This window comes from Lagopus muta (genome assembly GCF_023343835.1).
Source record: "Lagopus muta isolate bLagMut1 chromosome W unlocalized genomic scaffold, bLagMut1 primary SUPER_W_unloc_1, whole genome shotgun sequence".
Lineage (NCBI taxonomy): Eukaryota > Metazoa > Chordata > Aves > Galliformes > Phasianidae > Lagopus > Lagopus muta.
In genome coordinates, this window is record NW_026040168.1 from 500,619 (window position 1) to 523,205 (window position 22,587).

The 22,587-nt window shown below is 44.9% G+C and overlaps 1 protein-coding gene across 1 annotated transcript in view; it reads left to right on the top strand.

Annotated features, from left to right (window-relative positions):
* Positions 1 to 9,024: 9,024 nt before the first annotated feature.
* Positions 9,025 to 22,587, top strand: part of LOC125687567 (uncharacterized) — a 46,161-nt gene continuing 32,598 nt past the window's right edge. The window contains exon 1 of the mRNA XM_048932750.1: positions 9,025 to 9,059. Within this exon, the coding sequence (XP_048788707.1) occupies positions 9,044 to 9,059 (16 nt within the window). The 5' untranslated portion in view covers positions 9,025 to 9,043. The remainder of the gene's footprint in view (positions 9,060 to 22,587) is intronic.

Below are 22,587 nucleotides of genomic sequence, written 5' to 3' on the forward strand. Positions count from 1 at the left end.
CTTTCTTTCCTACTGGAGGCATTCTCAAGGCATGGGGGTGACCGCCTCACCCTGGGCTCTCTCTGAGGCAGCTCATCACCTCTCCAGTCACCTCCCCTTCAACTTCCAGCATCTGGAACTTGTTACTTAGAGGGAGTTGTGGAAGCGGGCTAGGAAGGCAGGAGCATCTCTTGTGACACTGAGTCAGGACTCTCTTCCAACCTTCCTCATCAGTGAGGTCTGTCCAACTGTGACAGGGCAGGGAGTCCACCACCTGTTTGGTTTTTTTCCCGGAACCCTTCCCTCTGGTAAGCCAGTGAGTCACTCCATCAGTAGATCTCCCACTCACACTCACTGTCAACGGTTTACGGGCTGGTTCGGCCCGGTTCCGTGACCAGCGGGGTGGAGAGATCCGCGGATTCACGCCTCCAGAAAAGGGAACAGGGGAACCCAAAATAATTGAAAACAGCGGCAATAATCTGAGGTGGAACAAACTAATTTTACTAAATAGAGTATTAGCAAAGTATAATGAGAGAGAGAGAAAGTGTGTCTGAATGGTAGATAGGCCTCACCACAATGCTGAGGTGAGAAGTGCAGTCCAGTTGACTGAATGAAGAAAAGCGGACAGCGAAGCACAGACTGCGAAGCGCAGACGGAGAAGAGCAGGCGAAGAAGAAGAAGGAATCAGGTGACCTTGCACAGAGTTATATCTCCTTACTGACCGCAAAGCCTCCTGAGGAAATGTAGATCTTCTCTGTCGGACAAACATTCGGAACTTGAGCATCAGAAGTCAAACCCCCCAGTGCATTACATGATGTTATGGTGTGGAATACCGATGACCAAAAATCATAAAACCATGACATTCCACCCCTTATTCTACATCACTACATCATACTTAACACATGGGATTACTGACTGCACTCCCCAACATCAAATTCCCTTGTGGTACACACTGAACATCCCCGTTTTTCTGCATCACCCACCAGGTGGACCCAGGTCCCTGGGCAAAAAAAGTTCCGAGAAGAGGTTTGCCCTTCCCAGAAGCTGGAAAAGCCCAAACTGATTTCCTAACATGTTCTTTACATGTACTACAGGGACCTTATCTCCCTCTCCAATATGTAGGGAGCTGGATTGGGTAGGACCATCTCGACTGATTGATCCTCTGGTGTTGACCAGCCAGATGGCTTCTGACAAATACTTCTCCCAGTGTTTAAATGTTCGGCCACCCATTGCTTTTAACATGGTTTTTAAAAACCCGTTGTAGCGTTCGATCTTACCAGAGGCTGGTGCATGATAGGGGATATGATAAATCCACTCGATGCCATGTTCTCTGGCCCAAGTATCCACAAGTGAATCATAGAATCATAGAATCACCAAGGTTGGAAAAGACCTACAAGTCCAACCGTTCACCTATTCCCAATAGCTCCCACTAAACCATGTCCCTCAACACAACATCCAGCATTACTCCATAAGTCAGCTACTGTGGAAGCTAGTCCCTGGCAATCTGAATATGAGCGTACATATGTAAATCCTCTTTAAGCATTATATCTGTGATCCAAATTTAATTGAGTCAAGATTTTCAGAGGGGGACTTTTAGACAAATAGCAGCTGATGTGGTATCATCATGTAGTACTTGATTAAAGCTGTAGACTATTTCATATTATTGACAACATTTGTGCTTCATTTGTTATTTTTTTTCCACGGCAACTACTTTCATCATGAAACTGTGAGTTTTCTCTTGAAATATTTTTGACTTGAATATGTTTGAAATAAAGTTAAAAGTTAGTGAATTCCCCCTTTTTCTTTGTCTGTGTCTTGCCATTACTGTGTAAAGGACAAATATCTCTATTTGAAGGGCAGAGCTGTAAATGATGAGATGTCTGAAGCTGGCAAACCTCACTCACTGTGATATGTGTTAAGGAATACTGTTTTTCTCTTAAGTGGTGTTGTCTTGTTCACAGCTTGCTCTTGGAGGAATTTCTATTCCTCTCCAAGCAATGAACTGACTCAAAGAGACAGTTTTGTACTGTGAAAGGAATGGAGAAGATGGGTATCAACTGTGACATCTCTTCAGTTTCTTCTTGGGTCATCAAAAGTTGAAAAGCTCATTATAAGTGTCTTATTCATGTGCGTTCTCAGTGCTTCATTTACTACGTAGATGTAGGGCTGTCAATTTCCTGAGTTCCATTGGAAAATCTTTAATTATATTGCATGAAGAATATTCTGGATTTATGAAATTTTATAAATATTCATGGAAATGAAGAACTAAATGTACATATATACATGCATATTTATGTACCTGGCATAGCATTTAAGACTATGTACTGTATAATTTTATATAATTTCCATTTTTATATATGTGTGTTCATTTATACAGAATTTTGTAGTAATTTTATATAGACATCTGTGTTCATAGCTACTGTGCTACCACAGAGTAACAATTATTCTTGAACACCCATGGGTTCATAGTTCTGCTATTATGAGTGAACTGTGCAAAAGTTTAGGTATTGCACAGGAATTGCACATTGCAACAGATTATAGAAATGCAAGAATTGAATACTGGGACAAAGTAGGACTCTTTGCCCTGTGTTCTGTCACTTTCAACTCTCTGCACCAAGTAATTTACAGAGGAGTGGATGTCTCCCCTGCTCTCCAAAAGTAAAATAGCCTGCACTGCATGTTCGGTGATAGTACATTTCTCTGAAAAATTTTGTTCTACACAAAATCAACTAGTGCTTTCTGCCCTGACAAAATTCCTATGAAAGTTCCACCAAACCACACACAGCCTAAATTGTCTTCTACTGTCACATCTAAACATTCCCTTTTCCAGATTAAATTTAACCCCCAGCTCAAACTGTAGTACGTGATAAAAAGTTCCATCTTGTAATTATGCAATCTAAAAAAGGTTTTTTTTTTCCTGTTTTACATCTGTTCTCTCAATTCAAAAGTGTGTTTTCTTTTTTCATTTTATCTATCACCTTCTGCTTTACGATACCATGTATGATTCTGGGGCTCTATTATTGTGGATGCTATTAGCCAGCTTTTAAAATAAACATTCCTGATATTTAAATCTCTGTTCATATCATAAGCTGCTCATGACCTTAATTATCTCTTTCCATGGGCAGAATTCACTTTTATGAGTTCAGTTGCCGTAACAGACATGGATCAGACAAAATTATAAGCTTGAATTAAAAAGTCTGTATTTTGTCATTGCAGTAATATCTTCAAACCAGTCCATAGCCAAATGAAAGGGAATATCATATTCTGAAGAACAGAGAAAGTCAATCTTGTCACTAGTTTGTGTAGCCAGGAGCTAAGATTAGAATATAGATCAGGTTTATGTTTTCACAGAGGTTGGTTATTGTGCCATAAAATACTATGGGAAATTATGTTTAAAATGAGTCCCATTATCTGACTCAATCCTTTCTGGGGTGCCATGTCGCCACAGGATTTGCCTCTCCAGACCTAATATGGTGTTTCGGGCAGTAGCATGGGGTACTGCATATGTTTCAAGCCACCCAGTGGTTGCCTCCACCATGGTGAGCACATAATGCTTACCATTGCGAGATCGTGGCAAGGTGATATAATCAACCTGCCATGCCTCCCCATATTTGTACTTTTGCCATCGCCCTTCCTCCCAGAGAGGTTTCATCCTCTTAGCTTGTTTAATTGTGGCGCATGTGTCACAGTCATGAATGATTTGTGCAATAGCATCCGTACTTACATCCACCCCTCGGTCTCTGGCCCACTTATATGGTGCATCTCTTCCTTGATGGCCTGTGGTCTCATGGGCCCAAAGAGCTAGAAATAATTCACCCTTGTTCTGCCAGTCCAGGTCTATTTGAGCCACCTCAATTCTGGCAGCTCGGTCTACCTGATGGTTATTTCGCTGATCTTCCGTAGCCCTATTCTTGGGCACATGAGCATCTACATGAAGCACCTTAATAACCATATTTTTTGTTCGGGTAGCAATATCTTTCCATAGGTGACCAGCCCAAATAGATTTACCCCTTCTTTGCCAGTTATTTTGCTCCCACTGCTGTAACCACCCCCATAAGGCATTTGCCACCATCCATGAGTCAGTGTAAAGATAGAGCATTGGCCCCCTCTCCCGCTCAGCAACATCTAAGGCCAGCTGGACAACCCTTGCCTCTGCAAATTGGCTCGATTCTCCTTTCCCTTCGGTGGCCTCAGCAACTTGTCGTGTGGGGCTCCACACAGCAGATTTCCATCTGCGATGCTTCCCCACAATACGACACGATCCATCTGTGAACAGGGCATATTTCTTTTCGTTCTCTGGTAGTTCATTGTATGGTGGGGCTTCTTTAGCACGTGATACTTCTTCTGCTGGTTGTGTTCCAAACTTTTTACCTTCAGGCCAGTCCATGATGATCTCTAGGATTCCGGGAGGCTGAGGGTTCCCATCCGCACTCGCTGCATAATCAACGCAATCCACTAACTCCAAGTGGCATCAGCAGCATGATGGGTGGAGGATACATTTCCTTTAAACATCCAGTTCAGCACTGGCAGTCGAGGTGCCAGAAGGAGCTGTGTTTCAGTACCGACTACTTCGGAAGCAGCCCAAACCCCCTCGTACGCGGCTAAGATCTCCTTCTCAGTTGGAGTATAGCCCCGTTCCGACCCGGTGTAGGCCCGACTCCAGAATCCCAGGGGTCATGGTTCTATGTTGTTTTTTCTTGTTTTGGGGTTTCAGTATTCCACATCAAAACATCATGTAGTGTACGGGGCATTAAAGTGTTAATGGCCCAATTCCTGGTACCTATCCCTGTACATTACAGAAGTCACGGGATCTTGCCTTTTCGGGTGGGGGGGCGCTCTCTTGCTGCCTTGCAGTGTGTGCTGGAGGGTGCTTTCCTAGCCGTTCCAAGCTTTTCAGGTTTGACTCGGTTCCGGGAACTCTCTCTCTCTCTCATCTTGTCTGGTTTATTAATCTCAATTTCAATTAAATTGTATATATTGTGTTATCTTGTATTCTGATATTAGAGTAAAATAAGTTTTCCTCCATAGATTGTTGCCGCTGCTCTTTTCCTCCCTTCCTTCCTTCCCATTTTTTGTGGGATTGGGATGGGGGGGGAGGGCAGAGGCCTGTTGCCCCTGTCACAAACATACATTGATCTGATCAACTCCGTGACAGATTTTTGGGGCATGAACAGGGGCACGCTGCTTTTTAGCTTTTAGAATGAGTTTTTTTTTCTGTCTACTCCTAGAGAGCTTCGTTAAGGAGCATTATCAGTAGTTCAGGTATATGTGCTGGAAAACCTGACCTTGAAATACTAGGCGTACTGCCAGTGTTCTGGGATATTTGTAAACTTTGAGCACTGCTTAGTCTGGGTGGTGCCTTTTTTTTTTTTTTTTCTCTCCTCTTGTAAGCTTCAATTCATTAACCCCTTTTTAGGAGGCACCAGTGATGAACCCACTCGTTATCCTGGGGGTGCTGGGTAAAGGATTAAAAGCAACGGTGTTACTCACAACCTACTGGCCACTAATCCAGCTCACACTTATGTGTTTTGGAATTGCAACCATACATAGCTAACTAATGACACTGATGGAGACACCTATATTTTACCTATATGCAATGTGGTACGATTTGAATTTTGACATTTACATCCCAGAAGGAATGGCAAATTTCACAAACAACTATATCCCAAATGGAATAGCTAATTTTACAAACAACACAATGTTCAGACCAGTCTCCGGGTTTTCCTCTCAATTTGTCAAACGTTTTTCGAATCTTGAATTAATAGTCATTGGTGTGCATGTCATTTATTTTCCTGAATGTACTCCAACGCACCTGTAATAAAGGGAAGGAGTCTCCTCCAAAATTAGAGAATGATGACTGGCAGGGAATATGGAGAGGTTTAGGAAAGGTCATAGAAGCATGGGGACCTGCAGTGTCATGGGATTTTACTCTTGAACACCTGTGGGAACCTGAGAAACTAAGCCAGTATTTGAGACAGGGACTATGCGGCTTACATAAATCTAAGGAGGTACAATTGATTTGGGGTTTGGCTTGTGCTTACCGTGCCCTATATAATACCATTATGGAGAGAGAGTTTCCGAGCTGAGGTTCAAGCCAAAGGGGAAAATCCCCAAGTCAAATCTAATCAATCACAGGAGACACCAGTAACAATACCAGCTGCTCCTGTGGAGGACAAGAAATGGAAATGAGTGTCTTTGCGTATTGAACGAAAAAGAGAAGAGGAGGAGGAGGAGGTGGAGGAAGATCCAGGCGAGGGGCCCTCCTCAGAACCACCACCATCGTGAAAGGCAAAAGTGAAAACTAGGAGACTTGCAGAAGAGAGTGATGAGGAGGAAGTCTCTATTACTACTCTCCGGCCTCTAAAGATGACTGAAATCCAAGGTTCAAAAAAGGAGTTTACACGGCACCCAAATGAAACTCTTGTTTCCTGGTTGGTTCGCTGTTGGGACTGTAGGGCCAATAGCTTGTCTCTGGATGGTAATGAAGCTCGCCAACTAGGTGCCATTGCCAGAGATTCCTCTATCAATAGCTGGATTAGTCGATGTTCGGATGAGGCTACCATCCTCTGGGAACAAGTGTTAATAGCTGTGAAGGAAAAGTATCCCTTCAAAAATGGCTTGAAGATTGCGATGGAAAAATGGGATACAGTTGAAAAGGGTATCCAGTATTTGAGGGAAATAGGCGTGGTGGAAATGTTGTATGACCCTGACTTTGTTCCTAACCACCCACGCCAAGACCGCGACCCTGAAAAAGTAAGGACAACACCTGATATATGGCAGAAACTCGTGAGAACAGCGCCGGACAAATATGCTGCTACACTAATGTCAGCGTGTGACAGATAAAAGGAACAACAGAGAACGCCCTTAATTTATGAATTAATTGTTACGCTCAAAAACTATGAACAATTGCTATCCCCAATTCATGCTGCAGTTGCTGCTATTTCAAAAGTGACGGAGCAAGTGTCTCAACTGATTAACCGTGACAAACCTGTAGCAGTATCAGAGACGCTTGATGAAGATCAGGATAATCAAAAGAGTCTAATGAAGGAGATGAAGGAGATGATGCGAGCCCACCTAACTAAAGATGATGCACCTTCCTTCTCACGTGCACCATCAAAAATCTTAGCTGTTAGAAGCAAACGCTCTCCGGCTCAAGTAAGGGATAATACACCGCAAATTGTCTTATGGTATTACCTACGTGACCATGGAGAAGACATGTGGAAGTGGCACTGTGAACCTACTGCTGTATTACGAGCCTGGGTGAGAGAATTACAAGGCAGATCAACCACCAGTGCAGTTACTCCAGTTACCTCAGGTAATGAATAGAGGGGCCCTGCCCTCAGTCAGGAGGGGGAAAGGGATAATAGAGTATATTGGACTGTGTGGATTCAATGGCCTGGCACATCAGAACCACTGCAATATAAGGCCCTGGTGGACACTGGTGCACAGTGCACTCTGATGCCCTCGAGTCATGAAGGGACAGAATCAATCCATATTTCTGGAGTGACTGGGGGCTCTCAAGAATTCACTGTGTTGGAGGCTGAGATAGTCCTCACTGGTAAGGACTGGCAAAAACATCCTATTGTGACGGGCCCAGGAGCTCCATGTGTACTTGGTGTTGATTACCTCAGAAGGGGATATTTTAAGGATCCCAAAGGGTATTGATAGGCCTTTGGAATAGCTGCTGTGGACACAGACAACATTAAGCAGCTGTCTGTTTTGCCTGGCCTGTCAGAAGATCCGTCTGTTGTGGGGCTGCTGTGAGTAAAAGAGCAACAGGTACCGACTGCCACAAAAACGGTGCACACCAGTCGGCAGTACCACACCAACAGGGATTCCTTGCTTCCCATTCATAAGTTAATTCGTCAACTAGAGAGCCAGGGAGTGATCAGCAAAACTCACTCGCCTTTTAACAGCCCCATATGGCCAGTGCGTAAAGCCAGTGGAGAATGGAGGCTGACGGTGGACTACCGTGGCCTGAATGAAGTCACACCCCCACTGAGTGCTGCTGTGCCGGACATGTTAGAACTCCAGTATGAACTGGAGTCAAGAGCAGCCAAATGGTATGCCACCACTGACATTGCTAATGCCTTTTTCTCCATTCCTTTGGCCAAAGAATGTAAGCCACAGTTTGCTTTCACTTGGAGGGGCATTCAGTATACCAGGAACCGTTTGCCCCAGGGGTGGAAACACAGCCCGACCATTTGCCATGGGTTGATCCAAACTGTATTGGAACAGGGCAGTGCTCCTGAGCACCTGCAGTACATTGATGACATCATTTTGTGGGGCGATACAGCAGAAGTCTTTACAAAAGGAGAGCAAATAATCCAAATTCTTCTGAGTGCTGGTTTTGCTATTAAGCAAAGCAAAGTGAAAGGACCTGCCCAGGAGATTCAGTTCCTAGGCATAAAGTGGGAAGATGGCCTTCGTCACATCCCGAAAAATGTGATCAACAAAATCATTGCTATGTCTCCACCCACTAGCAAAAGAGAGACACAATCTTTTCTGGGTGCAGTGGGCTTTTGGAGAATGCATGTTCCAAACTACAGCCTCATTGTAAGACCCCTTTATCATGTGACGTGAATGAGAAATTAGTTTACATGGGGCCCTGAGCAGCAGCAGGCTTTTGAACAGATTAAACAGGAGATAGCCCGTGCCGTGGCCCTAGGGCCAGTACGGATGGGACAGGGTATAAAGAACATCCTCTATACTGCTGCTGGAGAGAACGGTCCCATTTGGAGTTTGTGGCAAAGAGCCTCAGGAGAGACCTGAGGCTGACCCTTGGGATTCTGGAGTCGGGCTTACAGGGGATCGGAAGAGGGCTACACTCCAACTGAGAAGGAGATCTTAGCTGCATATGAGGGGGTTCGGGCTGCTTCTGAAGTAGTCGGTGCTGAAACAGCTTCTTCTGGCACCTCGACTGCCAGTGCTGAACTGGATGTTTAAAGGAAAGGTTCCCTCCACCCATCATGCTACTGATGCCACCTGGAGGAAGTGGATTGCACTGATTACACAACGAGCATGGATGGGGAACCTCAACCGTCCAGGAATCCTAGAGGTCATCATGGACTGGCCTGAAGGTAAAAAGTTTGGAACAACACCAGCAGAAGAGGTATCACGTGCTAAAGAAGCCCCACCATACAATGAACTACCAGAGAATGAAAAGAAATATGCCCTGTTCACAGATGGATCGTGTCTATCTTACAAGTTATTTTTCTGATGACTGTTTGATGCGGCTGTGGCTGCAGGTGTCAGATGTCATGTTAACACTAAATCCAGATCCCCCTCAAGTAATTTGAAGAGGAGATGAAGGTCTTCTGTAGAGATCCCTGTAAAGGGTCACACCCAATTTATGGTCCCTAATAGCTTTTGCAAGTCATTCGAAGTGTTGATTCTCGCACCTAAAGTCTGTGGCCGGATTTGAGTTTGCAAAATCCTCCAGCGCAGATATTGCCAAGGTGGTGTTTTCTGGACTTTGTCCTGTGCAACTTGAAGTCCTGCCTGGGTCGTCGCTGCTGTAATAACCAACCCAACTTCAGTCACTGTCACCTCTTTCAGTGCGGCTATCAAGATATTGTCCATGTAGTCATATATATACAACCATCAGGAAATCTGATAAAATGACAGCATGTTGACAGATGGTTGGGCTGTTCTTCATTCCCCTGGGGTAATGCTGTCCAATGATATCAGAGATGGGGTTCTCCAGAGTTAACAGAAGGGACGGAGAATGCAAAACGTAGTGCATTCTCAGGACAGAATGGGATGTTAAAAAAACAGTCCTTTAAGTCTTACTATAAGTGGCCATGATTGTGGAAGCATAGTTGAAGAAGGTAGCCCTGGTTACAATGACCCTGTTGGCACTGAGTCGAGTTGGAGAGCTCTCACAGTTTCTTGTAGCATCAGAATAGATCTCAGAATAGTTCTCCAAATAGTTCTCCTTTATTGTGTTCAACATACATCTTATATACCATTCACTTACAAGCCAGAAATTCCTGTCCCTCTAATCAGTTAATTGGTTAGCTTCTCCCAAACAACAGTGATAAAGGATGAAAGGTTTCTTAAGTGTGATAAGGTTAACAATGCATACAAGAAGACCCTCTGTTTACCCTTATATGCAGACCGCTGACATTTGTTCTCTGTCATACACTCCAGGCTCTCAAGGTTTCGCAGTGATAGGGTCTATCAAAGAGTCCCATAAGCACTTTGCTGACTTGCTCACAGTTAGATCTTCCCCCACATCTCCCCCTTCTTTATTAATAATAAAGGCACTGTTCATAGCATTCTATATCATTTTCTTTGTACACTGCAACAAGAATGGAACACAAATTAAAACACAGAAAAAAGCAATAAGACAAACTAACCCTATTTTTAACAAATTCTGTATCCATTCTGCAAAAACCCCTAAAGAGACCCCTGAATATATTCCACCCATCTTGGACCTGTTCCTTTGTCCAGAGAAAAGCAGGACTCCGCACAGGATTGCTTCTTTCAGCGTAGCACTTCTTCCAGCATGAACTTCCTTTCAGCTTCTATGCAGCATGAGCTTCCTTTAAGCATTCTCACTCCACCTCGGTCTTTGTATGGACTCAGATATGAGCAATCCAAATCGTTTATTACAAGTTCTCACATAACTGATATACATCCACAAGCTTCCTTTTTTAGCGTTCTATCCTCCTTTACAACTTCCCCCCCTTTTTTTTTTTAATTAAAAAACTGTTACCACACTATAAAATAATAGCACTAATTATATTAATAGCATAATCATCATAACTCGATCAAAGCCTCTTGATAACACATTAAACATAAAAGTTATATAGGAGGTCATGATTTTTTGAGTCGATATATACACACTCACACAGGCATTTATTTAGACAATTCTATAAGTGGGAAATGGAAAATTTTTAACCTAATTTATTATTACTTATTGACTTCTGAGATGGGAAACTGATGAAATGACAGAGAAGGTACATTCTGGTGATGGATGCGAAAGGCAGTGACAGCAGGTAGTCCCCTGCTTCAAAGATCACTTTTCCTTTCTCACCCATCGTAGACTCTCTCCTGCTTTTATTCTTCTCAGGGTATGCAAGGTTTTTTCCACTTATGCTCCACATCTGCATGGCCAGTGCATGATACAGAGCCCAGGTGGAACACCTGCTAGCAAAATAGAACAAACCACTAAATTAGATCTCTCTACAAAACAAATACAGAAAGTTATTTACAACTATAGTCACTTACTCCCATTGTTTCTTGCTTTACCCTTAGCTCCATTTTCTATTTAATTCATAAGCTTTTTCTTGTTGACCAGTAGCTCATACTACTGTTACAAAAATCATATACGGGTGGTAATCTTTATGCAGCACAGAGTGAGAGGCACTCATATGTACCAGAAAACAAACATCTTTACCCTGCTGTGTATGCACTGCATTCAGTCCACTGGGGGCAAAATTCATCCTGGGTCCTTCAAGGTCCTGCTCTAGTGCAACTGCTACTGTTCTTCCCAATTTCTTTCTTTCATTACAATCCCTGTTTCTACATACTTTCCAAGCCCCCTCATTTAATTTGTCCAGGTCCCTTACTTCAATTCCTTTAACCTGTATATTATCAGGAGAAAATAAAGACATTCTTGCTCAGACTAGCAAAAGACCTTTGGAGGTGTAAACAAGTTCAGCAGACATGGAGGCAGAAAAACCGAAAGATTGTAACTATTCATGCCAGACAGACCCTCTCGACATAATCACGAGACATCTAGCTTGTACACCTGGCATGGGTGTGTGCAGATACTATAAAGACCATTGGCAAGCCCCGCCAAATCTGAGATGGCTTGGCGGAGGTGAGTGGCAAGGAACCATGGGTTCATGTGTGACAAAGGAGAAGATGGCGGATTGCCAATTGACAGAAGAGCCCATCACTTATACATGGAACCCAATGTACGTTGTTCCAGTTGTGAACAGCCGGGGGAGACGACCTGCACAGAAGGAGGTAAACGCCAACATCAAGCTGCATCTCATGCAGGAATGGTTCCACAGCAAGCTGGGGGCAGGGCGCGGTGGACGGCACATCACTGAGCGGCTGCTGACAGAGTACTGTGCCGAGATGGAGGCCCTTGATGTCTCCTTCCTCGTCAGGGAAAGTGGGACTTACACTGGGGACTATGTTCTGTCCTGGCACTGTGATACACTGGCGGCAGGATGATAACATCCACAAGTTCTTTTTGACTGTCACGCAAGTATTTGGCAGCCTCTATGACCTCATTACCTATTACTGGGAGATGCCGCTGAGGTACAACAGACTTGAGATAAGGCTGACAGAGCCAGTGCCTTGGTCCAGCTCTCACAACAACACAGACTGGGTGCTGCGGGACGGCACCAGAGGGACGAGCCCAGCTCGAGTGCCATCTACTTCAGGGCAGGAGGGAAGATCCAGTACTGCCAAACACGGCAAGAGGGTCACATTTAATAAGGCACTTGACCAAGTGCACGTTGTTCAAGTTCATCACCCACAATAAACGCTTTTTATTCTGCACTAACAACAGAGTCCGTGTCTAATTGCCACAGTTAAAACTTATTTGTCTTCCTCAACCTGTATGAGGACCTTTGGACAGGATTTCAAAAGGGCATAGAGGGGCTTTACCAATATTCCATAGTTGTAGGCGGCACCACTTCCTCATTACTAGGAAAGTCTGGAGCTCCTTAGCTGTTTGAGGTTCTGGAGTCTGGCTGTTTCCTTCCTCACTGTTTCCTAGGGTTCGGGATCCCGCAGCAATTCCATAGTACAAATGGGTTACTTGTGGCTGTGCCACTCGGGCTTTCTGTGGAGAAACTCGATAGCCATTAAGTCTGAGAAAGTTTAGTAAGCCAATTGTCCTTGCTAAATGTTATGCATTACCTCCTTTGTTTTGGTAGGTATCAGGTCATCCGTGTCTTCCAACTTGATTTTTGTTTAACCCAAACCAGCTGAGCTCCTTGCTTTATTCTGAATGCTATTGGTGCTGCATTCTTAGCCCTACCTGGGGATTCTACCATCCACACCCGAGGATAAACTTGATTCCTTACTTTGTCTGTGTTCTGGTCCCAGCAGGGGTAATGATTAATGCTAAACTAAGCACCTTTATTAACTGTTTCTTTTTTTTTTTTTTTTTAAACCTTAAATTCTTATTTTCCTTTAAACTTTATTTCAGTTTGCAGTTGTTTTAGTAAATCTTGCCCTAGTAAAGGTTTTGATGAATTTGGCATGTACAAAAATTTGTGTATGCCTACCTGTTTACCTATACTAAATTGTAAATGTTAAAGTAAACCTCCTTACTTTTGCCAGTGGTTTCCCTTCTGGTTACAAATTCATCACTTACTGGAGTAAGAACACCAAATTAGTTTCTTCAGCTTTTACTACAAATTCCACACTTTGCTGCAATTCCTTCCTTAGCTTAATTTTCTTCACCCTTAACTGTTATTGCATCTGTTACCAAATCCAGTGCCACTTTTTGCACTAACTGCTTTTCTGTTCAATGAGGGCAGAATGCTCCTGGACCCTGCCAGTCCCCCCTCACAGCTCTTCCTGAGGAGATCACTGGGTCCTAGAGACCTGCTCTCAGCTCCTTCCTCCTGAGGCTTCCTGGGATATCAAGTTTCCTAGATCTCTGCAGATAAAGTCTATTCTAGTTTCCAATGTTTTGTTTTTTTTTCCCCATTCGCAACTAACACTTTGTTTACGTTTGTTACATTTTGTTTATGATTAAAAACGGGGGGCAGGGCGGTGAGCAATGCGGGGATGCGGGGATTTGTTCTCTTGCCGGTGCTTATCTGCTTTGGCTAGAGCAGATAACAAACTTTAGTATTTTAGCTCACTGTTCTTCTTTAAACTTTTTGCTGTTGCTTTGTTTGGTGCTTTTTTTTTTCTTCACAATTCCACTATTGGTTAGGGTTAACTTAGGGTTATTATTAACTATTGGTTGTCTTCTGTATTCACATCCTTGATTTAAAAAGTTCAATACGTGTGTAGTTTAAGCAAGCCTTCCTGTTGGAAGTGCCTTCTCCATTCCTTCTGTTTTGCTTAAGTAGCATGGTTTTAAGGATGCTATGGGTATGCTCAACTATGGTTTATCTTGTAATACTGTAATACTTTCTGGGATATATATCCAAGGCCATTATCTGTACAGATTGTAGGGCTGTTTTTCATGCCCTGAGGTAATACCAATGATACTGCTGGGCTGGTGCTGATGCTTTACAGAGAGTACGAAAAAGCAAACCTAGGAGCATCGTGGGGGTCCAGAGAGATGGTGAAAAAACATTCTTTTAAGTCAAGTGTTAAAATTCCTGAAACGTCAAACTTCTGTGTGGGGGTCCCCGTTGATTGGAACCCTGCATCACCCCTTTTCATGGGCGCAGCTAGCACTAGCTGTGCCTGAGAATAAATCAGTTGATCAATACAAGTGCCTGCCAGTACTTCACATGGGGCCACAGGTGTGACTGTGCATCCCAAGTCCTGCAGGACACTATATACTAACACTTACAACATGGCTCTTGATCTGGGGCTATGATAACAGGGAAAACTTTCAACATATCTGCCTTTTTGGCTTTCCTAGCCTCCCTCCCAACAGTTGCGCGTGGATCAGGAAGGGACAAATCCATCTCTTCTTTAGGGTCTCTGCCGGGATCAAACGGGCTGCCGGGATCCTTGGGGAGGCGAGGCAGTAAAAACCCCATCCAATGCCGGTGACCAGGGAGCCGATGGCATTGCAAGCTGATCAGTAGAGCAACCAGCCGGTCCCTTGCTGTCAGGCAGACTGGGGGTGTCAGATTGCGATATTAAGTGGCTCTTCAGCGATTCAAAGACCTTTTCCCAAGCCTGAAGCAAGCTGAACTGTCTTATCACTCTTAGTAGCAGCATCCCATCGCTTCACGCCAACACGGTCCCATGCTTCAGGATCATGAATTGTCTGACTTGTGATCGAGGGGTGTCATGGAGTTGACCAGATCAAAATATGTCCGTAACAGGGGCGACAGGCCTCCGCCCTCCCCCCCCCACCCCAGTCCCACAAAAAATGGGAAGGAAGGAAGGGAGGAAAAGAGCAGCAGCAACAATCTATGGAGGAAAACTTATTTTACTATAATATTGGAATACAAGATAACACAATATATACAATTTAATTGAAATTGGGATTAATAAATCAGACAAGATGAGAGAGAGAGTTCCCGGGACCGAGTCAAACCTGAAAACCTTGGAATGGCTAGGAAAGCACCCTCCAGCACCCACTGCAAGGCAGCAAGAGAGCGCCCCCCCCCACCCGGAAGGGCCAGAACCCATGACTTCTGTAATGTACAGTGTCATGGTTTTGTGATTTTTGTCTTTCGGTATTCCACATCATAACATCATGTGGGGCACTGGGACTTTAACTGTCGATGCTCAAGTCCTGGGAACCTGCCCTGAAGAGAAGGAGAACTACATTCCCCAGGGGTCCTTGAGGTCAGGGAGAGGAGGTTTAACTCCTGGAAAGGTCGCCTGATTGTTTCTTTCTCGCCTGCCCTTCGTCATGGGCACTGCTCCTGTCTCCCTGCTGCTCAACTGGACTGCGCAACTCACCTCAGCGTTGTGGTGAGGCCTATCCACCTTTCGGACATTCTCTCTCTCATTATATTTGATTTATGTCATGGTTTTATGATTTTTGGTCATCAGTATTCCACACCATAACATCATGTAATGCACTGGGGGTGGGGTTTGATATCTGCCGAATGTTCGTCCGTCGGAGAAGAACTACTTTTCCCCAGGAGACTTTGCGGTCAGCAAGGGGATATAACTCCAAGCAAGGTCACCTGATCCTGCTTCTTCGCCTGCTCTTCGCTGTCTGCGCTTCGCCGTCTGTACTTCAGTCACTCAACTGGACTGCACTTCTCACCCCAGCATTGTGGTGAGGTCTATACAATTCAAACAGACTCTCTCTCTCTCTCTCTCTCATTGTATTTTACTAATACTATATTTAGTAAAATCATTTGTTCCACCTCAGATCAGTGCTGTTGTTTTCAAGTATTTTGGGGTCCCCTGCTTCCCCTTTCCCAGAGGTGCGGATCCGCAGATCCCTCCGCCCTGCTGGTCACGGAACTGGGCCGGACCAGCCCATAAACCGTTGACAATTTATTAGCTTCAATTCTGATTATATCGTATTATAGTGTGTTATCTTGCATTCTGATAATATACTTCGTAAATTAGTTTGTTTCTCCTCAGATCGGTGCCGCTGTTTTTAATTATTTTGGGGTCCCCTGTTTCCTTTTACCGGAGGCGCGGATCTGCGGATCCCTGCGCCCCGCTCGTCACGGAACTGGGCCGAACCAGCCCGTAAACCGTTGACATTCTTGGTGGAGAATGCGGGCACAGGCTGTTTTTTAGCTTTTTAGAATGAATCTCTCTCTGCTCTCGGAGAGCTTCGTTGGGAAAGTTTATCTTGTTCACCGGTGCTCACTGAAAACTTGACCTTGAAAGTCTAGGTGGACTGCCAGTGTTCGGGGATATTTGTAAACTTTGAGCACTGCTATCTTGCTCCCGTAAAGAGAGAAAAAAAATGATTTCACTTTCTCTTTTAAACCTGTTTGCAGAGGGAGCTGCTAATTTCACAGAACTTGGGATTTTTAAACAGGCTCCCAGTCTCTCCTTTGAATCCTTTATGAGGTTTTTGAATGCTCACCTGATGGCTTTGTTAATCTCCCTGAATTTACTGTTCATTATTTCAGTCAGTTTTTGAATTTATTGTATTTTGAGGAAGCCTTCCCCAAAACCAGAGAATATTGAATGGCAGGGAGTGTGGAGAGGCTTGGGAGAGATTTTAGAGAGATGGACATCTTCGGTGTCATGCAACTTTACTCCTGAACACCTGAAAGACCCTGAAAGCTTAAGCATTTATTTGAGACAGGAATGTTGCGGCTCAGGCAGATCTGAGGAGGCACAAATGATTTGGGGCCTGGCTAATGCTTATCGGGCCTTATTCAATAGCATCCCAAAAAGGGACAGAGTTTGTGAAATTGAGAGTGTCTGAGAGCTGAGAGGGAGAATCTCAGGGCTGAGAAGGAGAGTTTCCAGGAGAGACTCCGAGCCGAGAGGGAGAATCTCCAGGTCCAGAGAGTCTCCTAGTTGAGAAACAGAGTCTCCAAACGCAAAGAGAAAGTCTCCAAGCTGAAGTCGAGAATCTCTGAGCTGATAGAAGGAATCTCCAATCTCAACGAGATGCCTTCGAATCGTGTCGTATTGTGGGAAAGCATCGCAGATGGAAATCTGCTGTGTGGAGCCCCACACGACAAGTTGCAGAGGCCACCGAAGGGAAAGGAGAATGAAGCCAATTTGCAGAGGTAAAGGCTGTCCAGCTGGCCTTAGATGTTGCTGAGCGGGAGAGGGGGCCAATGCTCTATCTTTACACTGACTCATGGATGGTGGCAAATGCCTTATGGGGGTGGTTACAGCAGTGGAAGCAAAATAACTGGCAAAGAAGGGGTAATCCTATTTGGGCTGCTGAACTGAGGAAAGACATTGCTGCCCGAGTAAAGAATATGTTTGTGAAGGTGCGCCATGTAGATGCTCATTTGCCCAAGATTCGGGCTACTGTAGAACAGGAAAATAACCATCAGGTAGACCGAGCTGCCAAAATTAAGGTGGCTCGAATAGACCTGGACTGGCAGAACAAGGGTGAATTATTTCTAGCTCGGTGGGCCCATGAGACCTCAGGTCATCAAGGAAGAGATGCAACATACAAATGGGCTAGAGACCGAGGGGTGGACTGAACTATGGATGCCATTGCACAGGTTATTCATAACGGTGAAACGTGTCATCATCAAACAAGCCAAGAGGATGAAACCTCTCTGGGAGGAAGGGCGATGGCAAAAGTACAAATATGGGGAGGCATGGCAGGTTGATTATATCACCTTGCCACGATCTCGCAATGCTAAGCGTTATGTGCTCACCATGGTGGATGCAACAACCGGGTGGCTTGAAACATTTGCAGTACCGCACGCTACCGCCCGAAACACCATATTAGGGCTTGGGGAAACAAGTCCTGTGGCGACATGGCACCCCAGAAAGGATTGAGTCAGATAATGGGACTCATTTCAAAAATTCTCTTGTAAATACTTGGGCCAAAGATCATGGCATCGAGTGGATTTATCATATCCCCTATCATGCACCATCCTCTGGTAAAATTGAACACTACAATGGGTTGCTAAAAACCATGTTGAAAGCAATGGGTGGCGGAACATTTAAGCATTGGGATAAACATTTGGCAGAAGCCACCTGGTTAGTCAATAGTAGAGGATCAATCAATCGCGATGGTCCTGCTAGCTCCCTACATACTGTCAAGGGAGATAAGGTTCCTGTAGTACATGTAAAGAACATGCTGGGAAAAGCGGTTTGGGTCTTTCCAGGTTCTGGGAAGGGCAAAACTCTTCGTGGAACTGTTTTTGCCCAGGGGCCTGGGTCCACTTGGTGGGTGATGCAGAGAAACGGGGATGTTCAGTGTGAACCACAAGGGAATTTGATGATGGGGGAGTGCAGCCAGTAATTCCATGTAAATACACAGATTTTTGTGTGTGCGTGTGTTTAATGTTTGATAATTACTGTTTGTATATATATTAAGCACGATGTAGTGATGTAGAATAAGGGGTGAAATGTCATGGTTTTGTGATTTTTGTCTTTCGGTATTCCACATCATAACATCATGAGGGGCAATGGGACTTAAAATGTCAATGCTCAAGTCCAGGGTACCTGCCCTGAAGAGAAGGAGAACTAAATTCCCCAGTGGACCTTGCCGTCAGGGAGAGGAGGTTTAACTCCTGGCAAGGTCACCTGATTGTTTCTTACTCACCTGCCCTTTGTCATGGGCGCTGCTCCTGTCTCCCTGCTGCTCAAATGGACTGTGCATCTCACCTCAGCGTTGTGGTGAGGCCTATCCACCTTTCGGACATTCTCTCTCTCATTATATTTGATTTATTAGCTTCAATTCTGATTATATTGTATTACAGTGTGTTATCTTGCATTCCGATAATATACTTCGTAAATTAGTTTGTTTCTCCTCAGATCGGTGCCGCTGTTTTTAATTATTTTGGGGTCCCCTGTTTCCTTTTTCCGGAGGCGCGGATCTGCGGATACCGCCGCCCCGCTCATCACTGAACTGGGCTGAACCAGCCCGTAAACCGTTGACATACAGGGATATGTACTTTGAATTGGGGCAGTGACACTTTAATGCCCCATACACTACATGAAGTTTTAATGTGGAATACTGAAGCCCAAAAACAAAAAAACAAAAAACAAAAACAAAAAACAAAGAACCATGACATTCCACCCCTTATTCTACATCGTTACATCTTGCTTAAAACACATATACATACATACAAACAAACAAAAAAAGATTAAAATGCAAAAGAGAAAAGAGAAAAAAGAGCAAATAATCCATATCTTTCTCTGTGCTGCTTTCGCTATTAAGCGAAGCAAAGTGAAAGGTGAATTTCCTGACCAGGAAATTCATTTCCTAGGTATGAAGTGGCAAGATGGCTGTCGTCATATCCCGACAGATGTGGTTGACAGAATCACTGCCACGTCTCCGCCCACTAATAAGAAAGAAGCACAATCCTTTCTGGGCATAGTGGGTTTTGGCAGAATGCATGTTCCAAACTACAGCCTCACTGTAAGCCCACTTTATCAGGTGACACGGAAGAAGAATGATTTTGTGTGGGGTCCTGAGCAGCAGCAGGCTTTTGAGCAGATTAAACAAGAGATAGCCCGTGCTGTGGCCCTGGGGCCAGTACGGATAGAACAGGATGTGAAGAACATCCTCTACACTGCTGCTGGAGAGAAAGGCCCCACTTGGAGTTTGTGGCAAAGAGCCTCAGGAGAGACCCGAGGCCGACCCTTGGGATTCTGGAGTCGAGCCTACAGGGGGTCAGAGGAGGGCTACACTCCAACTGAAAAGGAGATCTTAGCTGCATATGAGGGGGTTCGGGCTGCTTCCGAAGTGGTCGGTACTGAAACACAGCTCCTTCTGGCACCTTGACTGCCAGTGTTGAACTGGATGTTCAAGGGAAAGGTTCCTTCCACCCATCATGCTACTGATGCCACTTGGAGTAAGTGGATTGCACTGATTACACAACGAGCACGGATGGGGAACCTCAGCCGTCCAGGAATCCTAGAAGTCATCATGGACTGGCCTGAAGGTAAAAAGTTTGGAACACCACCAGCAGAAGAAGTATCACGTGCTAAAGAAGCCCCACCATACAATGAACTACCAGAGGATGAAAAGAAATATGCCCTGTTCACAGATGGATCGTGTCGTATTGTGGGAAAGCATCGCAGATGGAAATCTGCTGTGTGGAGCCCCACACGACAAGTTGCTGAGGCCACCGAAGGGAAAGGAGAATCGAGCCAATTTGCAGAGGTAAAGGCTGTCCAACTGGCCTTAGATGTCGCTGAACGGGAGAGGTGGCCAATGCTCTATCTTTACACTGACTCATGGATGGTAGCAAATGCCTTATGGGGGTGGCTACAGCAGTGGGAGCAAAATAATTGGCAAAGAAAGGGCAAGCCTATTTGGGCTGCTGACCTATGGAAAGATATTGCTACCCGAACAAAAAATATGGTTATAAAGGTGCGTCATGTAGATGCTCATGTGCCCAAGAGTAGAGCTACAGAAGATCAGCGAAATAACCATCAGGTAGACCGAGCTGCCAGAATTGAGGTGGCTCAAATAGACCTGGACTGGCAGAACAAGGGTGAGTTATTTTTAGCTCGGTGGGCCCATGAGACCTCAGGTCATCAAGGGAGAGACGCAACATACAAATGGGCCAGAGACCGAGGGGTGGACTTAGCTATGGATGCCATTGTACAAATCATTCATGACTGTGATACATGCGCCACAATTAAACAAGCTAAGAGGATGAAACCTCTCTGGGAGGAAGGGCGATGGCAAAAGTACAAATATGGGGAGGCATGGCAGGTTGATTATATCACCTTGCCACGATCTCGCAATGGTAAGCATTATGTGCTCACCATGGTGGAGGCAACAACCGGGTGGCTTGAAACATATGCAGTACCCCATGCTACTGCCCGAAACACCATATTAGGTCTGGAGAGGCAAATCCTGTGGCGACATGGCACCCCAGAAAGGATTGAGTCAGATAATGGGACTCATTTTAAAAATTCACTTGTGGATACTTGGGCCAGAGAACATGGCATCGAGTGGATTTATCATATCCCCTATCATGCACCAGCCTCTGGTAAGATCGAACGCTACAACGGGTTGTTAAAAACGATGTTGAAAGCAATGGGTGGCGGAACATTTAAACACTGGGAGAAGCATTTGGCAGAAGCCACCTGGCTGGTTAACACCAGAGGATCAATCAGTCGAGATGGTCCTACCCAATCCAGCTCCCTACATATTGTAGAGGGAGATAAGGTCCCTGTAGTACATGTAAAGAACATGTTAGGAAAAGCAGTTTGGGTTTTTCCTGCTTCTGGGAAGGGCAAACCTATTCGCGGAACTGTCTTTGCCCAGGGACCTGGGTCCACCTGGTGGGTGATGCAGAAAAACGGGGATGTTCAGTGTGTACCACAAGGGAATTTGATGTTGGGGGAGTGCAGTCTGTAATCCCATGTGTTAAGCATGATGTAGTGATGTAGAATAAGGGGTGGAATGTCATGGTTTTATGATTTTTGGTCATCAGTATTCCACACCATAACATCATGTAATGCACTGGGGGTGGGGTTTGATATCTGCCGAATGTTCGTCCGTCGGAGAAGAACTACTTTTCCCCAGGAGACTTTGCGGTCAGCAAGGGGATATAACTCCAAGCAAGGTCACCTGATCCTGCTTCTTCGCCTGCTCTTCGCTGTCTGCGCTTCGCCGTCTGTACTTCAGTCACTCAACTGGACTGCACTTCTCACCCCAGCATTGTGGTGAGGTCTATACAATTCAAACAGACTCTCTCTCTCTCTCTCTCTCATTGTATTTTACTAATACTATATTTAGTAAAATCATTTGTTCCACCTCAGATCAGTGCTGTTGTTTTCAAGTATTTTGGGGTCCCCTGCTTCCCCTTTCCCAGAGGTGCGGATCCGCAGATCCCTCCGCCCTGCTGGTCACGGAACTGGGCCGGACCAGCCCATAAACCGTTGACAATTTATTAGCTTCAATTCTGATTATATCGTATTATAGTGTGTTATCTTGCATTCTGATAATATACTTCGTAAATTAGTTTGTTTCTCCTCAGATCGGTGCCGCTGTTTTTAATTATTTTGGGGTCCCCTGTTTCCTTTTACCGGAGGCGCGGATCTGCGGATTCCTGCGCCCCGCTCGTCACGGAACTGGGCCGAACCAGCCCGTAAACCGTTGACATTCTTGGTGGAGAATGCGGGCACAGGCTGTTTTTTAGCTTTTTAGAATGAATCTCTCTCTGCTCTCGGAGAGCTTCGTTGGGAAAGTTTATCTTGTTCACCGGTGCTCACTGAAAACTTGACCTTGAAAGTCTAGGTGGACTGCCAGTGTTCGGGGATATTTGTAAACTTTGAGCACTGCTATCTTGCTCCCGTAAAGAGAGAAAAAAAATGATTTCACTTTCTCTTTTAAACCTGTTTGCAGAGGGAGCT